Source organism: Scyliorhinus torazame, chromosome 4, assembly GCF_047496885.1.
Source record: "Scyliorhinus torazame isolate Kashiwa2021f chromosome 4, sScyTor2.1, whole genome shotgun sequence".
Taxonomy (NCBI): Eukaryota; Metazoa; Chordata; class Chondrichthyes; order Carcharhiniformes; family Scyliorhinidae; genus Scyliorhinus; species Scyliorhinus torazame.
The window spans coordinates 164,556,001-164,572,275 of record NC_092710.1 but is presented as its reverse complement, the minus strand read 5'-3'; the positions used below and the strand labels follow the sequence as shown (position 1 = coordinate 164,572,275).

Sequence of the window (16,275 nt, the reverse complement as noted above, 5' to 3'; positions counted from 1 at the left end):
ATTAGAATCTCAAATATCCTGGTGAAGGTTGCCTTTTGTTGTTTTATATGCAACATATATTAGCATTACAATTACTATTTTGCAGGTGATTAAACTGTAAGGTGCCTTTAGCATGAACTCTGGTATCATATATTTCCACACTGCTGCTCCCCAACACCCAAAATCTAATTCCTTCAATCTAAAGGCAATGCCTTTGTGATGTTGAGTCAGCCGTGATTCATTGATAGGACTTGCGCCTCTGTGTCAGAAAGTTACAACCTGAAGTTCCATTCCAGAGACTTGAGAACATAATCCAGGTTCACACTTCATTGCAGTACTGAGGGAATTCCACACGTTTGCAGCTGGTGTCTTTGGATGAGGCATTAAATCAGATGGACATAAGATCCCATGGCATAGTTTGAAGAACAACAACTGACTCCTTCCCAGAATCTGACCAATACTAATTTCTCAACCAATGAGAGAAGATTATCTGGTCATTATCTCATTGCTTGTTTGTCAGACCTTGTCGCAAGAAATTTGATTGCCGTATTTCAGACATTACAACCATGCTTATGGACATACATGCAAAAATTATAGTATTTGTGCCAGTTAATATTTGATCTTGTGGCAACCTTCTGCGAGAAGTGGTTTGTTAAGAGCGGAGTATCTTCAAAAAGAAAATTGTGGGTAGGTTCCACTGCATTCAGTCAGCAGAAGCCCAAGACTGAGTTTCTTACCTGTTTATTAGGGACTGGAGAATCGGAGAGAATTATTGAAAACTTCCAGTGACAAAAATGTTTTTTGCAGATCTTTAGTCGGTCATGAAATTCTGATCCAGACTAATATTGTTCATATGTAGTGAAGCTTAAATCATCACCTGTATTTCCACAATACAAAGCTGAAATTTATGTTGACAAATATTTACCAACGGATGTTTTGAATCTTAAGATGCAATGTCTATTCTAATTAAGAGAAAATATCCAGCAAATTTTGTGCAATTCTTAAATTTAAATGTTGCATATGCTCTTGTCTAGATCGATTTGTATTTTATATTAGACCCAAGAACAAATTGTTCAAATAAACTTGCGTTCTTGAGACTTCATGTTTTGTTTACACTGATTCAACTTTTTATTGCCTTTTTTTGAACAGGCAGTACTTTGATGTTTTGGAAACTTACAAGAATGTCAAAAGCCAAATCAAGAATCTGAAAAAATTTATGCAGCTTCTTGATAAAATAATGGAGGAAAGACACAAAGCATATAAAATATTTAGGAGGTAACTGATTTATTTAATTTGGTATCAACTCTTTAATTGTCACAACTGATGTGCATTTCATACTCCATGAAATGTCTTTTCACTTGCGTTATTTGAGTAAGGTCTACAGGGTTATCCAAGCTCTACTCGCATATGCTATCATTTCCTTCATCTGAGTTGACAGTTTTGCACAAATTCATTACTGTGGCAATGTATGTACTTGTCTTTTGGGTGTACAGTGGTGGTCTCAGTCTTGGAAGAAGCTGAGTACTAAAACTGGATCTTGCATTATGAACATCACCTGATATACTTAGTAATATTTACAAATTTTGGTCTACAAGCCCAGGGAGGCGCAGTGCTCAAAACTAGTGTCAGGTAAGCTGATGGGACATTTGAGCAACCAACATTTGACCAAGACTAGTTTCAGTTGTACCGGATTTTAAGGAGCCTTTCCAGCATTTGGAATTAAATTTCTGGAAATAACTCCAGGCCTGTCTACATGTGTACAGAGATAAGGTAGGTTAACCTTTCATTGTAAACCTGCTATGCCAGTTTAGCTCACTTGACTAGACAACTGGTTTGTGATGCCAAGCATGGGCAGCATCGGGGTTCAATCCTTGTACTGGCAGAGGTTCTTCATGAAGGCCCCGCCTTCTCAACCTTGCCTCACCTGAAATGGGGTGATCCTCATGTTAAATTGTCACCAGTTAGCTCTTCCCCCTTAAAGGGGAAAGCAACCTATGGTCATCTGGGACTATGGCGACTTTACCTTGCTATGTATTTCCAAGGTTACTACCTATTTCAGATATTCAGCAATTGAAGTTCTTTTCCTGCTGCTTGGTTTGTCGTGCTGAAAGTAAAGCACCTGGTTTGAAATGTTTCTTTTGCTCTTTTGTACAGTGCATTTCATATTGATTTTGTCTTGATGTGCATATGAACAGAAGCAGTAGATCATGTAGCTTCTCAAGTTCGTGCCATCATTAAGTTAGGTCATGGTTGATGGGTATCTCGACTCCATTGGGAGAGGCGGTTGGTAGTGGTATTGTCACTGGACTAGTAATTCAGAGACCCAGGATGATAATCTGGGGACTGGGTTCGATCTGGAATTAAAAGTCTAATGATGATCATAAAACCATTGTCGATTGTTGTAAAAACCCATCTGGTTCACTAATGTCCTTTAGGGAAGGAAATCTGCCTGGTCTGGCCTATATATGACTCCAGACCCACATCCATGTGGATAACTTTTAAATGCCCTCTGAAATGGCCGAGCAAGCCACTCGGTTGTATTCAACCGCTACAAAAACACAAAAAAGGAATGAAACCGGACCGACCACCCGGCATCGAACCAGGCACCGGAAACGACAACAGCAAACCCAGCCCTGCTGACCCTGCAAAGTCCTCCTTACTAACATCTGGGGGCTTGTGCCAAAGTTGAGAGAGCTGCCTCACAGACTAGTTAAGCAACAGCCTGACATAGTCATACTCACAGAATGTCACAGACACCACCATCACCATTCCTGGGTATGTCCTGTCTCACCAGCAAGACAGACCCAGAAGAGGTGGCGGCACAGTGGTATACAGTTGGGAGGGAGTTGGCCTGGGACCCCTCGGCATCAACTCTGGACCCGATGACGTCTCATGGCTTTAGGTTAAATATGGGCAAGGAAGCCGCCTGATTACTGCGTACCGGTCACTATCAGCTAATGAATCGCTATTCCTTCATGTTGAACACCACTTGGAGGAAGCACTGATGGTGGCAAGGGTGCAGAATATGCTCTGGGTGGGGGACTTCAATGTGGCTCGGTAGTACCACCACAGACCGATGGCCGGTTCCTAAAGGACATAGCTGCTAGACTGGGACTGCACTGGGTGAGGGAACCTACAAAAGGGAAAAACATACTTGACCTCACCAATCTGCCTGCTGCAGATCCATCTGTCCATGGCAGTATTGGTAGAAGTAACCACTGCACAGTCCTTGTGGAGACAAAGTCTCGTCTTCACATTGAGGAAACCCTCCATTGTGTTGTGTGGCGCTACCACTGTGCTAAATAGGCTAGACTTCGAACAGATCTAGCAATTCAAGACTGGACATCCAGCAGGAGCTACAACACTGGCATCTACCCTACAATGTGGCAAATTGCCCAGTTTTGTCCTGTGCACGCGAAACAGGACAAATCCAAACCTGCCAACTACCACCCTATCAGTCTACTCTCCATCAGCAAAGTGATGGAAGGAATCATCAAAGGGTGCTATCAAATGGCACTTACCCAGTAATAATTTATTCACAGGTGCTCAGGTTCACCCAGCTCCTGATCTCATTACAACCGTGGTTCAAATATGGACAAAGGAGCTGAATGTCAGAGGGAGGTGAGAGTGACTGCCCTTGACATCAAGGCAACATTTGACCGAGTATGGCATCAAGGAGCCCCAGCTGAACTGGAGTCAATTGGAATCGGGGAAAACTCTCTGCTGGTTGGTGTCATACCTGGCACAAAGGAAGATGGTTGTGGTGGTTGAAGATCAATCATCTCAACTCCAGACATCATTGCAGGAGTTCCTATGGGTAGTGTCCTAGGCCCAACCATCTTCAGCTGCTTCATCAATGACCTTCCCTTCCATCATAAGATCAGACATGACTCCTCAGTTAATGATGCAGTCCATGTCCAAATGCAGCAAGACCTGGACAATATCCAGGCTTGGGCTGACAAGTGGCAAGTTACATTTGTGCCACACAAGTGCCAGGCAATGACCATCTCGTGCAAGAGAGGATCTAACCATCACCCAATGGCATGACCATCGCTGAATCCCCCACAATCAACATCCTGGGGGTTACCATTGATCAGAAACTGAACTGGACTAGCCACATTAATACTGTGGTTACTAGGGCAGGTCAAAGACTAGGAATCCAATGGCGAGTTACCCCCATCCTGACCTCTGCCCCCCCCCCCCCCCCCCCCCCCCCCCCACGCTCCCCAAAAAAGCCTGTCCACCATCTACGAGGCACAAGCCTGGAGTGGAATGGAATACTCTCCACTTGCATGAATGAGTGCGGCTCCAACAAGACTCAAGAATCTCAATACCATCCAGGACAAAGCAGCCTGCTTGATTGCTCACCCTTCCACAAACATTCAAACCCTCCACCATTGATGAACAGTGGCAGCCATATGTACCATCTACAAAATGCACTGCAATAACTCAGCCAGGTTCCTTAGAAAACACTTTCCAAACCCACGACCATGACCATCGAGAAGGACGAGGGCAGCAGATACCTGGGAACCCCACCACTTGGAGGTTCCCCTTCAATCCACTCACCACCTTGACTGGGAAATATATTGCCATTCCTTCATTGTCGCTGGGGCAACATCCTGGAACTCCCTCCCTAACTGCACAGTGGGTGTAACTACACCTCAAGGACTGCAGCAGTTCAAAAAGGCAACTCCCCACCACCTTCTGAAGGGCAACCAGGGATGGGCCATAAATGCTGGCCTAACCAGCGACGCCCACATGCTGTCAAATGAATTAAAAAAATTTAATTAAAATTTCCCACCTTGGTCATATATTCCCTAATAATTCCAAAAATCTGTTTATTTCCTTTTTGAAATGTTCAAATGATGTAGCCTGAACAGATTTTTGGAGCTAAGTGTTTAATACATTTCCACAACTCTTGTGTGAAATAGAGCTTCCTAACTTCACACTTGACCAGCACAATTTTACGGTTGTGCCCTCTTCTGGACTCCTACACGATAATAAATAGTTATTTTTTTTATCTACCTATCAAGTTCTTTAATAGTCAACTATTAATTTAGTAACCCCTCCAAGGTCAGTATATCTTTCCTGAGGTGCGGTGCCCAGAATTGAATGCAGTACTCCAGATAGCTTTATATGACTTCAGTATAATTTCTATCCTCTTGTGTTCCATTTTAGTGCTGGAAAATCTACCATGAAATTTCATTAAAATTTGTTTGCTCATACAGATTTTAAGTTTTCTCCTCTATTTTATGCAATTATGTCCCTGATCTTTCCAACTCTGGATGATGCTCATCAGACATGCCCAGAAGATGTGCGGTGGGACCCCTTGGACATCCCAACTCAAGGACTCCACTGGAGTTGCTTGGGAAATTTCAACTTAGACTGGGCATTTCCTTGCTCCGTGAAGCCCCCCGAAAAAGTGTCCAATTCTGAGTTAGAGTCAAAGACTTTGGAAGGTTCCGGTTCAGTTGCCTGACTAGTCACTAAGGACACATCAGAAAGATTAAACCCATGTCGAGCTCCTGGGTAACAATGCAACTGATTGCACCCTCCACTGACCATCTGTCTCTTACAGCCACCGCAAGTCTCCAACTCCACCCCAATGCCTCCGATATACCTTATATCCCTTCCATCCGACCCTGTCCCCATAGCCACTGGAGCTTTGACTCTCTTTTCTTCCCCCCCCCCAAACCCTGATCTTGCCACGCTGACCACTTTACCCACTTGCCCCACCAATACCCATTCACTAATGCACTATAAAGCTATTTAAATGTCCCAAAGTTTTTCAGTGAGTTCGTGGAGGAAGCCTTAGCAGAACACCGTAATTATTGCCATAAAACAGGGGACCGGCTCAGCTTTCACAAAAGATCTGGCTTTACGAGGAAGGACTCCAAATACGTGCTCGCTCTGCATTTCTGAAGAAGCCTAGTTCGCAAGGCCAGTCTAGAAAAGTGGAGTTCCAAAACAAAAAGAGCGGATTGGCAACTGATGGTGATTACCACTCCTCAAAAGATTCTGCCCTATGTTTTCAGTTATTGGGTTATAACTAATACATGTATTTTGGATAGTTTGTTTAGTTAGTTAACTCGAGTGAGCCACAAGGCTGCGGATTCAAGTCCTACTCTAATCTTTGTGCACATAATCCAGGCTAAAACTTCAGTACAGGTGTAGGGGTTATTATCATTTGAATGATGCATTAATTTGACGCCTTATCTACTCGGCTAGATATAAAAGATCCAGTGGCACTAATTGAAGAACTGAAGAGAAATTCTGTTGAACCAGCTGATATTTGTACCTTAACCAACATCCTATTATCTGTCATTTATCCCATATTGTGGGGGGTGGTGGCATGCTGCCGGTGAGCATGAATAGGGTGGGGGTCGTCACTCTCGTGCTTGCGTGGCCGGGGATGATGAGTGATAGCGGGGAAGGGGGGAGGTGTTGGTGTAAAGGGAGACCTTCAACTTTGAGGAAGCCCTGATCTCCGAGGATCCAGTCTTGCCGGAATCTTTAGATCCCCACTCCAAACCAAAATTCAGAGTGTTGGAGAATTCAATGGCATCTCCAAAAAAATAATTAAAACAACCAGCAGGCATTTGTGAAAAGCAAATCAAGTATGATTGTGTTTTTTTACAAGGCAACAGAGTGTTGGTGATGGTAACTACCTTGCATGTATCTACACCACATGGACTCCAGCAATTCACGAAGGCAACTCACCACCACCACCTTGAGGGCAATTACAGATGGACAATAAAAATGTTGGCTTAGCAAGCAATGTTCACTTCTGTGAAAGAATATAAATGTAATGTGAATGTGGTGTACATCAACTTGCAAAAAGTAAAAGCAAATTACTGTTAATGCTGGAAATCTGAAATAAAAACAGGAAATGCTGGGAAAACTCTCGGGTCCGACAGTATCTATGGAGAGAAAAACAGAGTTCATGTTTTCCTCCGTATGACTTCTTCAGGGCCCAACTTCCAAAACGTTTTTGATAGAGTGTCACATTGTCATCAGTATGGCCATGGAAGGAAAAAGACAGTGGTAGCATTGATATAAAGTTAACTGAGTGGAGAAGCAGTTGTTTCTCAGACTGGGGCGGCTGTTTCTCAGACTGGGGCGACTGTTTCTCAGACTGGGGCGACTGTTTCTCAGACTATAATTGGGTTCCCCAAGGATTGGTACTCCACAAGGATTGGTACTCTGAACACATGAATGAAAGCAGGAGTGCGCCATTCAGCCTCCTTGAGCCTGCTCTACCATTTCATAAGATCAGGGCTGATCTGATAGTAACCTATAATCTTCATCCCACCTACCTCCTTGCTTACCGAGAATCTATTCTCTGCCGTAAATATATTGAAGGACTCTGCTTCCACCATCTTTTTCAGGAGGAGAGTTCCAACTCCTCGCAGCCTTCTGCAACATTTTATTTTTGCCTCATCTCTGTTTTAAATGGTCTGCCCTTATTTGTAAACAATGATCCCTAGTGCTAGACTCTCCCACAAGAGCAAGCATCCTTTGCACATCCACCCTGTCAAGACCTCTAAGGATCTTGTATGTTTCAATCAAGTCACTTCTTACTCCTCCAAAACTGTATTATTGTCCTAGACTACCAACAACTTCACTGAAATACAAGGGGAAGAAATTAGACAAAATTGCTTTGATTTTGCTCATGTGCAAATATTCATATCAGATGTAAAAATATGAAACAATATGACTGTGTGCAATATATAGGCTCATGTTTTCACTTTTATCTAGTGTTCCTTTTAGCTTGATTTTGTCATTTCCCACATTCCTTTAGCAGCTCCTAAAGGACTGAGAATAAGATGGCGTAAATGACAGAACCATGAGACGAGTGCCTTGTGATAGTTTGGTGATGGCTCTTACAAAACCCTTTTACCATCATATTTCTGAAACTTGTAGCTAGTTCTCGCAATCTGTTAATGTACTCCTTGGAGGAATAATTGAAGGTTTGCATGTGTTTTGTGTCTGCTGTATTATGAAAATGCCAGTGACATTTGTTTTCATTTTCGCTTGAATTAAATAGATACATTTCTCTTCGTTGCAAGTATTATTTTGATTCTATGCTTTCCCAGCGAGGTTACCATGGGAAAATGAGCTTCGATCATAAGAATGCAACACTTTCAATTGCCGTAAGTTATTTAATGCTTATTCTTTTTTATACAAATATAAAAGAAATAGCTTTATAAAAGCAGAAATATAGGACAGGATTCTCCAGCCTCCTAGTCTTGTGTTTCTCCGCCATGGGAGGCGGTGCGCCACTCACTGGCGATGGGATTCTCTGCTCCTGGCACTTTCAATGGGAATTCCCATTGATACCACCCCATGATGCTGGGAAACCCATAGGTGAGGGGTGCGCTGTCATCAGACCACCAGAGTATTTTGCCACCGGCAAACAGCCAGAGAATTCTGGTCACAGTGTTCAGAAATATTGAAGGCTTCAGTTCGTTTTTAGCTTTGAAAAATGCTTCAGTATTTTTATCAAGGGATGAACAAACTTTGGACAATACTACAGTTCAATTGTGGACTTGTAATTCCAAAGCTGGAAGAATATAGCACTGAATCTCCATTTAAATGTATCTTGAATTAAATGTTAGTACTTACACTTGCGCAGAATAATTAATTTCACTGATTTCTGGCAGCAATTTATGAGTCAGTGATGTTGGCAACATGCAAAGGAGTTACCATCACTCTTTTGATTGAGAATCTCACTGAAAATATAACAGTAGAATGCAGGCCATAGTGGCCTGGCCCTGGTACCACATTTACTTAGTGATGAAACTTTATATGAGGCAACAACTGTGTTCAAGCTCCAACCTATAAACACATAATCTAAGCTGACAGTTCAGTACGGTACTGAGGCTATGCTGTAGGTGATTGTAAAATGTTCCATGGCAATAAAAGAAGTGGAGGGGCCTTTTTTCTGTGGTGACCAATGTTGATCCCTCAATCAACAACACTAAAACAGACAATCTATTCATTTTATCCCATTGCGGTTTATGGGACCCTGTGTGCAAATTGTTTGCACATTAAAACAGTTACTACACTTAAAAATACTTCATTGGCTGTGAAGGGTTTTGAGGCGTCCTAAGGATGGGAAAGGTATTACATAAATGAGTGTACCTGCCTTCAGTATTCTTCCTGCTGTTGACGAGTGTGTGCCATTTTGGTCTCCTTATCCAAGAAAGGATATACTTACCATTGAAGGAGTGCAACGAAGGTGCATCAGACTGATTCCTGGGATGGTAGAATTGTTGTATGGGGAGAGATTGGATCAACTTCTTCTCGGGTAGTCCCTTGGATTAGAGGATGGCTTGCTTCCACATTAAAAATGAGTTCTCAGATGACTGAAGAGTCCATTCGTGACCTTTTCTCTCTCACAAGTGGGGCACAGAGTGGTGGGGTGCCTGGGTTGCCTTGCGCTCCTTTCACTCGGCTTGGTTTCATAGATACATAGAGGATAGGAGCAGGAGGAGACCTTTTGGACCTATGAGCCTGCTCCGCCATTCATCACGAAGTGCTATATTCAGCCTCTTGAATATAAAGTTTTAGCATCACCTACTTCCTGTGGTAATGAATTCCACAGGCACACCACTCTTTGCGTGAAGAAATATCTCCTTATCTCTGTCCGAAATGGTTTGCTCTGAATCCTCAGACTGTGACCCCTGGTTCTGGACACACCCATCATTGGTAACATCGTCCCTGCATCTACCCTGTCTAGTCCTGTTAGAATTTTATAAGTCTCTATGAGATCCCCCTCATTCTTCTGAACTCCAGCGAGAACAATCCCAACCTAGTCAATCTCTCCTCATATGACAGTCCCGCCATCCCTGGAATCAGTCTGGTAAACCTTTGCTGCACTCCCTCGAGAGCAAGAACATCCTTCCTCGGAGAAGGGGACCAAAACTGCTCGCAATACTCAAGTGTGGCCTCACCAAGGCCCTGTACAATTGCAGCAACACATCCCTACTTCTACACTCAACCTCTCGCAATGAAGGCCAACATACCATTAGCCTTCTTTACTGCCTGCTGCACCTGTATGCTTACCTTCAGCGAATGGTGCACAAGGACACCCAGGTCCCGCTGCACACTCCCCTCTTCCAATTTACAATCATTCTGGCAGTAATCTGCCTTCCTGTTTTTGCTTCCAAAGTGAATAATCGCACACTTATCCAAATTATACTGCATCTGCCATTGACAAGCCCACTTGCCCAACCTGTCCAGATATTGCTGTAGGATCCCTGCATCCTCGTCACAAGTCACCCTCCCACCCAATGTGGTATTATCTGCAAACTTTGAGATGTTGCATTTTGTTCCCTCATCCAAATCATTAATATATATATTGTGTGAATAGCTGGGGACCCAGCACAGATCCCTGTGGTACCCCACTAGTTACTACCTGCCAATTTGAAAAGGACCCATTAATCCCTACTCTTTGTTTCCTCTCTGCCAACCAGTTTTCTATCCACCTCAATACATTTCCTCCAATCCCATGCGCTTTCATTTTGCACAATAATCTCTTATGCGGGACTTTGTCAAACGCCTTCTGAAAGTCCAAATATACCACATCGCCCGGCTCCCCCTTGTCAACTGTACTGGTTACCTCTTCAAAGAATTCCAACAGATTTGTCAAGCATGATTTTCCCTTCATAAATCCATGCTGACTCTGACTGATCCTGCCACTGCTTTCTAAATGTTCCGCTACAAAGTCTTTGATAATGGATTCAAGCATTTTCCCCACTACCGATGTTAGGCTTACTGGTCTGTAATTCCCTGCTTTCTCTCTCCCTCCCTTTTTGAATATCGGAATGACGTGAGCTACCCTCCAATCTGCATAGATAGTTCCAGAGTCTATAGAATCCCGGAAGATGACCACCAATGCATCCATTATTTCCAGAGCCGCCACCTTAAGCACTCTGGGATGCAGATTCTCACGCCCTGGGGATTTATCCGCCTTCAATCCCATCAATTTTCCCAGCACCATTTCTCTACTGATGTTGATCTCCCTCAGTTCTTCCCTCTCACTAAACCTTTCATTCTCCAACATTTCTGGGATCTGATTTGTGTCTTCATTTGTGAAGCATGTACTCAATTGCTGTCATGTCTTTGTCCCTTATTATTCATTCCCCTGTTTCTGTCTGTAGGAAGCCTACATTTCTCTTTATCAATCTCTTTCTCCTAACATATCTATAGAAACTCTTAGTGTCAGTCTTTATGTTCCCTGCAAGCTTCCTTTCGTACTGTTCTTTACCCTTCTTAAACAATCCCTTCATCTGTCTTTGCTGAATTCTAAACTGCTCCTAATCCTCAGACCTATTATTTTTCTTGGCCAATCTGTATGCTTCTTCCTTGTATCGGATGCTATTTCTAATTTCCTTTGTAAGCTATGGATTGGCCATTTTACCCCCTTTGCTTTTGTGCCAGACAGGGATGTAGTTGCTGTAGTTCCCCCATGCGTTCCTTGAATGGTTGCCATTGTCTATCCACTGTCATTCCTTTAAGTAACTCTCCCAATCTATCAAGGCCAATTCATGCCTCATATCCTCATATTCCCCTTTATTAAGATTCAGCACCCGAGTCTCCGAATCAACTACTTCACTCTCGATCTTCATAAAAAATTCTATCATGTTATGGTCGCTCATCCCCAAGGGGTCTCGTACAGCCAGATTGGCAATGATTCCCTTCTCATTACACAGTATCCAGTCTAAGATGGCCTGCTCTCTTGTTGGTTCCTCCACATAGTGGTCAAGAAACCGTCCCATATACACTCCAGGAATTCCTCCTCTACGGCATTGTGGCTAATTTGATTTGCCCACTCTATGTGAAGATTAAAATCACCCATGATCACCGATATTGCCTTATTGCACGCATCTCTAATTTCTTGTTTAATGCCATTCCCAACCTCACCAGTGCAGTTTGGGGGTCTATATATGACATCCACTAATGTTTTTTGTCCCTTGGTATTTCTCAACTCTACCCATACAGATTCCACATTTTCAGAGCTAATATCCTTTCTCACTACTGTGTTAATTTCCTCTTTAACCAGCAGTGCCACGCCACCACTTTTTATTTTATGCCTGTCCTTCCTAAATACTGCAAACCCTGGGACATTGAGTTCCCATCCCTGTTTACCCTGCAGTCATGTCTGTAATGCCAATTATATCATATTGAATAGATAGATTTCTAGACTGTAAAAGCATCAAGGGATATGAGGAAAGCATTGGGAGTATGGCGTTTAGACGATCAGCTATGATCATATTGAATGGTGGACCAGACTTGAAGGCCTACTCCTTCTATTTTCTATGTTTTCTGATTTAAATGAAGTGGCTCCATTAATAAAAGTGAAGTTGTAACCTTATTTATTAATATTACAATCTCCATTAATGATTCAAGCAGTTCCAAATTTAATCCCCACATATCTATTGAACTTTGTGAAATATCAGCTATAATCTTGTATGCTTGAGCAGTAAAAATAAAATCAAGTTCATTGTGTGACACATCGATTAAACCTATTAATATTTTATTGGTGATCCATAAATCTCTAAACAAAGTTTTCTGTGTCATCTACATATAGCAACCTCTGACATACATAAATTCATTCCATCACCTACAATTTGCATGCAGCAAACTTCCACAAACAATAATATGATAACTAGATAATCTGTTTCTGTGTTGTGATTGAGGTATAAATATTGGCCAGGAAATTGAGGAGGCAACTCCCTGTTTCTTCTTCAAAATAGTGCTGTAGGATCTTTTATGTCCATGTGAGAAGGTGGCCCATGTTTAATATCTTATCCAACAACTCTAAAAGTGTAGACCTCCCTCACAAGTACCTGGATTGTTGGTTCCTCAAGTCGTGGAATGGAGCTTGAATCCACAACCTTCTGTCTCGATGAATAAGAATGCTACCCACTGAGCCACAGGCTGACACTGTAGAATCAAATATTAATTTCATTGGGGCAGAGCAACAGAGTGGCAGTGAATTCAGTTTTACCTTAATTTGTTTCAATTACCTTGATATACTTTGTTCCCCATGTTATTTCTAATTTTGTTTTTCTCTATTTGTTGACAAAAATGTTTGATTTTCCTTTCAAGTCCAAAGCTCCTATCTGATTACATATCTGATACATATTGGTCTTCAGCCAAAGGAAAGTGTGAAACTTCAGTTGAAGATAGCTACTAAAAATGATCAGTTTGTTCCAGTTTTCAGTCAATTTTTTTATTGCAGGCTCACTTTTGTCCTTTGGTTTGATTTTTCCTGTGTTGTGAAATTAGTTCCTTGAGTTCTACAACTATATAATTGAGCATTAAAATAAATCATTATTATGTAGTTTTTGACTAATTTATCCTTGCCATATCTATACGGTTGGGAAGAGAAACCACAGGGCATGCCCTCCCACTCGGAGATCTGATGTTCCATAATTTTGAAAAGAGATGGGCTTGAGACTGTAGAGGGCGCCAAAGCAACACTGGATTCTATATTTGAATTGATGCATTTTTCAAATGTTGTTCGGGAAGTTTTTACTTGCTATGAATTATTTCAGCATGATTAATAAAGGAAACTCATGATTTAGCCTGGCATTAATAAATTTTAAGTAGGAAGCGTGACAAATGTCTGTTGCATCCTGTTTTGTTACAATATTAAATTAATTTTTAGTTCAAATTTCAAATTAGCAATACACTTGAGATTTTGAAAAATAAATTGCCTATTAATCAGATTTCTTTAGTCCATTGTCTTGGGCATGTAGATAGCTTTCACCTGCACAAATCAGATTCCCTAAATGTTTGATTGCCATGGCTATTGACAGGGATTTTATACCAGAGAAAAGTCCAAACATCCTTTGTTTTGGGTCTGAACTAATGAAATGACTCGTCAGAAATTAGGCTTTCCTCCTTCCATCCACTGCGTATAGGAAATAATGAATGTTGATTAATAGCCAAAGTAGCTCTCTGGAAGCATAATATAGGGAAAAAAGAAACCACACTCCTGATACTTGGACTGACAGGTCAATGTTTACTTTAGAGACTGATGGGTGTCAAGTCCTATAATTCCATTCTACCATTATTAAATCTGATGTTTCTAATTTTCTTAGGACTTATTAACCATTAGGAAGCCTTAACTGAGACAAAGTATGGGTAAAAAGGCTAAGAGTGCAAAGTACTGTGCAGATCCAAATGTAAATAGATCTGCAAACACTTCTGCTTTTGAACTCTTGTAGGGAAATTGACAAAGCTCAAAGGAAGAATAAAAAAGTCAATTAAAACAAATGAAGAAAGTTGGGCAAGAGGAAATGCATTTTCTTGTAAGAGAAATACTTGCTCAACAAGCTATTTCCATAAACTGAGCAGCAACACAAAAGGTCACCTGCTAACTATCTGTATATTTAAATATTTACAGCAATGAAGAAAATGACCATCGAAAAGCCCCATAACAAAATTAATATAACACATCTGAAAGCCATGCCCATAATTGGTTGTTTGTGAAGACTTTCATTTTGCAACTATCCTGCAGAATTTTGAAGGAAAAAATTCCTTAATTGAAGAGGGATACCTGAGATGCCAAGCAATTTGAAGTTTCTTTTGTGTGGGAATGTTACATTTAGGCCAGTTTTTTCCCCCCAACAAGTGTTATGTTGCTTGACGTATAGGTTGTAATCCATTTTTGCTCAAGATTTGAGCTGCTTGAAAGAGTTGGTTTAGTATTTGTTTTTTTATCCTTTTTTTTTTAAATACTGGCTTTATTTGTGTTTCATCCTCTTTAAAATGCCTTAATTATTAAAGGTTCAACCTGGAGAGGGAGACAAGGCAGCACTCAGTGATATGCGATCGCTTTCTGGTGGTGAACGCTCGTTCTCAACTGTCTGTTTCATCCTTTCTCTGTGGGACACCATGGAATCTCCTTTCCGTTGTCTAGATGAGTTTGACGTTTACATGGTATGCTTATGTTTAGCCTCAGTTAATCTTTCGGCCAATCACAACATGTAGTTTTTAACTTTGTCACAGTCCTGTCCTAGTTTCTCGTATGCAATTTTTTTTTTTTTTTTTGAAAATGTTTTTATTGGCTTTTCTCATATTTATAAACAATTGTTACTTATGTACATTACATTTTTCTTGCCCGTGCTAATTTGCTTTATTTTACAGAGAGGTTTGTTTTGTCCTTCATTTGACTAACTGTATGTACATTTTGCTGCCCTCTGGATCGGTCTATGATATTCCCCCCTCCTCCTCCCCTTCCCCCCCCCCCCCCCCCCCATTGGTTTCAGCACCCTTCCTCTTCTCTTGTGGTTTATCCATTTTTCTTCTCTTCTCTCCCCCCCCCCCCCCCCCCCCCCGGGTTGCGCAGTCCTTTGGTTCTTCATCTTTTTTTCCCCTTACTCCTCGTTGCTGGTCTCGAACAGGTTTTTGAACAGGCCAACGAACTGCCTCCAAGTATCCAGGAAACCTTCCTCTGACCCTTGGGTGGCGTACTTAATGTTCTCCAGGTGGAGAAATTCTGAGAGGTCAGCGAGCCAGTCTGAAGCTTTGGGCGGTGCTGCCGATCGGCAGCCGAGCAGGATTCTCCGGCGTGCGATTAGGGAAGCGAAAGCAAGGCCGTTGGCCCCCTTCCCCATGTGTAGCTCTGGCTGCTCTGATACCCCGAAGATTGCCATTAATAGGCATGGCATCACCCTCACCCCCCACAACCTTGTTTGACGTTTACATGGTATGCTTAAGTTTAGCCTCAGTTAATCTTTTGGCTAATCACAACATGTAGTTTTTAACTTTGTCACAGTCCTGTCCTAGTTTCTCGTATGCAATTATTTTTTTTGAAAATCTTTTTATTGGCTTTTCTCATATTTATAAACAGTTGTTGCTTATATACATTACATTTTCTTGCCTGTGCTAATTTGCTTCATCTTACAGAGAGGTTTGTTTTGTCCTTTATTTGACTAACTATACGTACATTTTGCTGTCCTCTGGATCGATCTATGATATCCCACCCCCTTCCTCCTCCCCTCCCCCCATTGGTTTCAGCACCCTTCCTCTTCTCTTGTGGTTTCCCCATTTTGGACATTACCTCTGAGAAGGCTGTCCAGAACCCAGCAAGTCTGGGGCAGGCCCAGAACATGTGGGTGTGGTTGGCCGGGCCCCTCTGGCACCGTTCACATTTGTCCTCCACCTCCGGGAAGAACCTGCTCATTTGGGTTCTGGTCAGGTGCGCTCTGTGCACCACTTTGAGCTGCATTAGGCTTAGCCTTGCGCAGGAGTCTTTAAACTAAAGATTGGGGGGGAAGG

The 16,275-nt window shown here is 42.0% G+C and overlaps 1 protein-coding gene across 3 annotated transcripts in view; it reads left to right on the top strand.

The window, feature by feature from the left end:
• The window catches only part of LOC140410571 (structural maintenance of chromosomes protein 6-like), a 166,782-nt gene that overhangs the window by 104,674 nt on the left and 45,833 nt on the right, over positions 1 to 16,275 (top strand). For all 3 annotated transcript variants that reach the window (XM_072498831.1, XM_072498833.1, XM_072498832.1), the window contains exons 23-25: positions 1,129 to 1,254; positions 8,027 to 8,132; positions 14,782 to 14,934. In XM_072498831.1, coding sequence (XP_072354932.1) covers positions 1,129 to 1,254; positions 8,027 to 8,132; positions 14,782 to 14,934 — 385 coding nt within the window. The remainder of the gene's footprint in view (positions 1 to 1,128; positions 1,255 to 8,026; positions 8,133 to 14,781; positions 14,935 to 16,275) is intronic.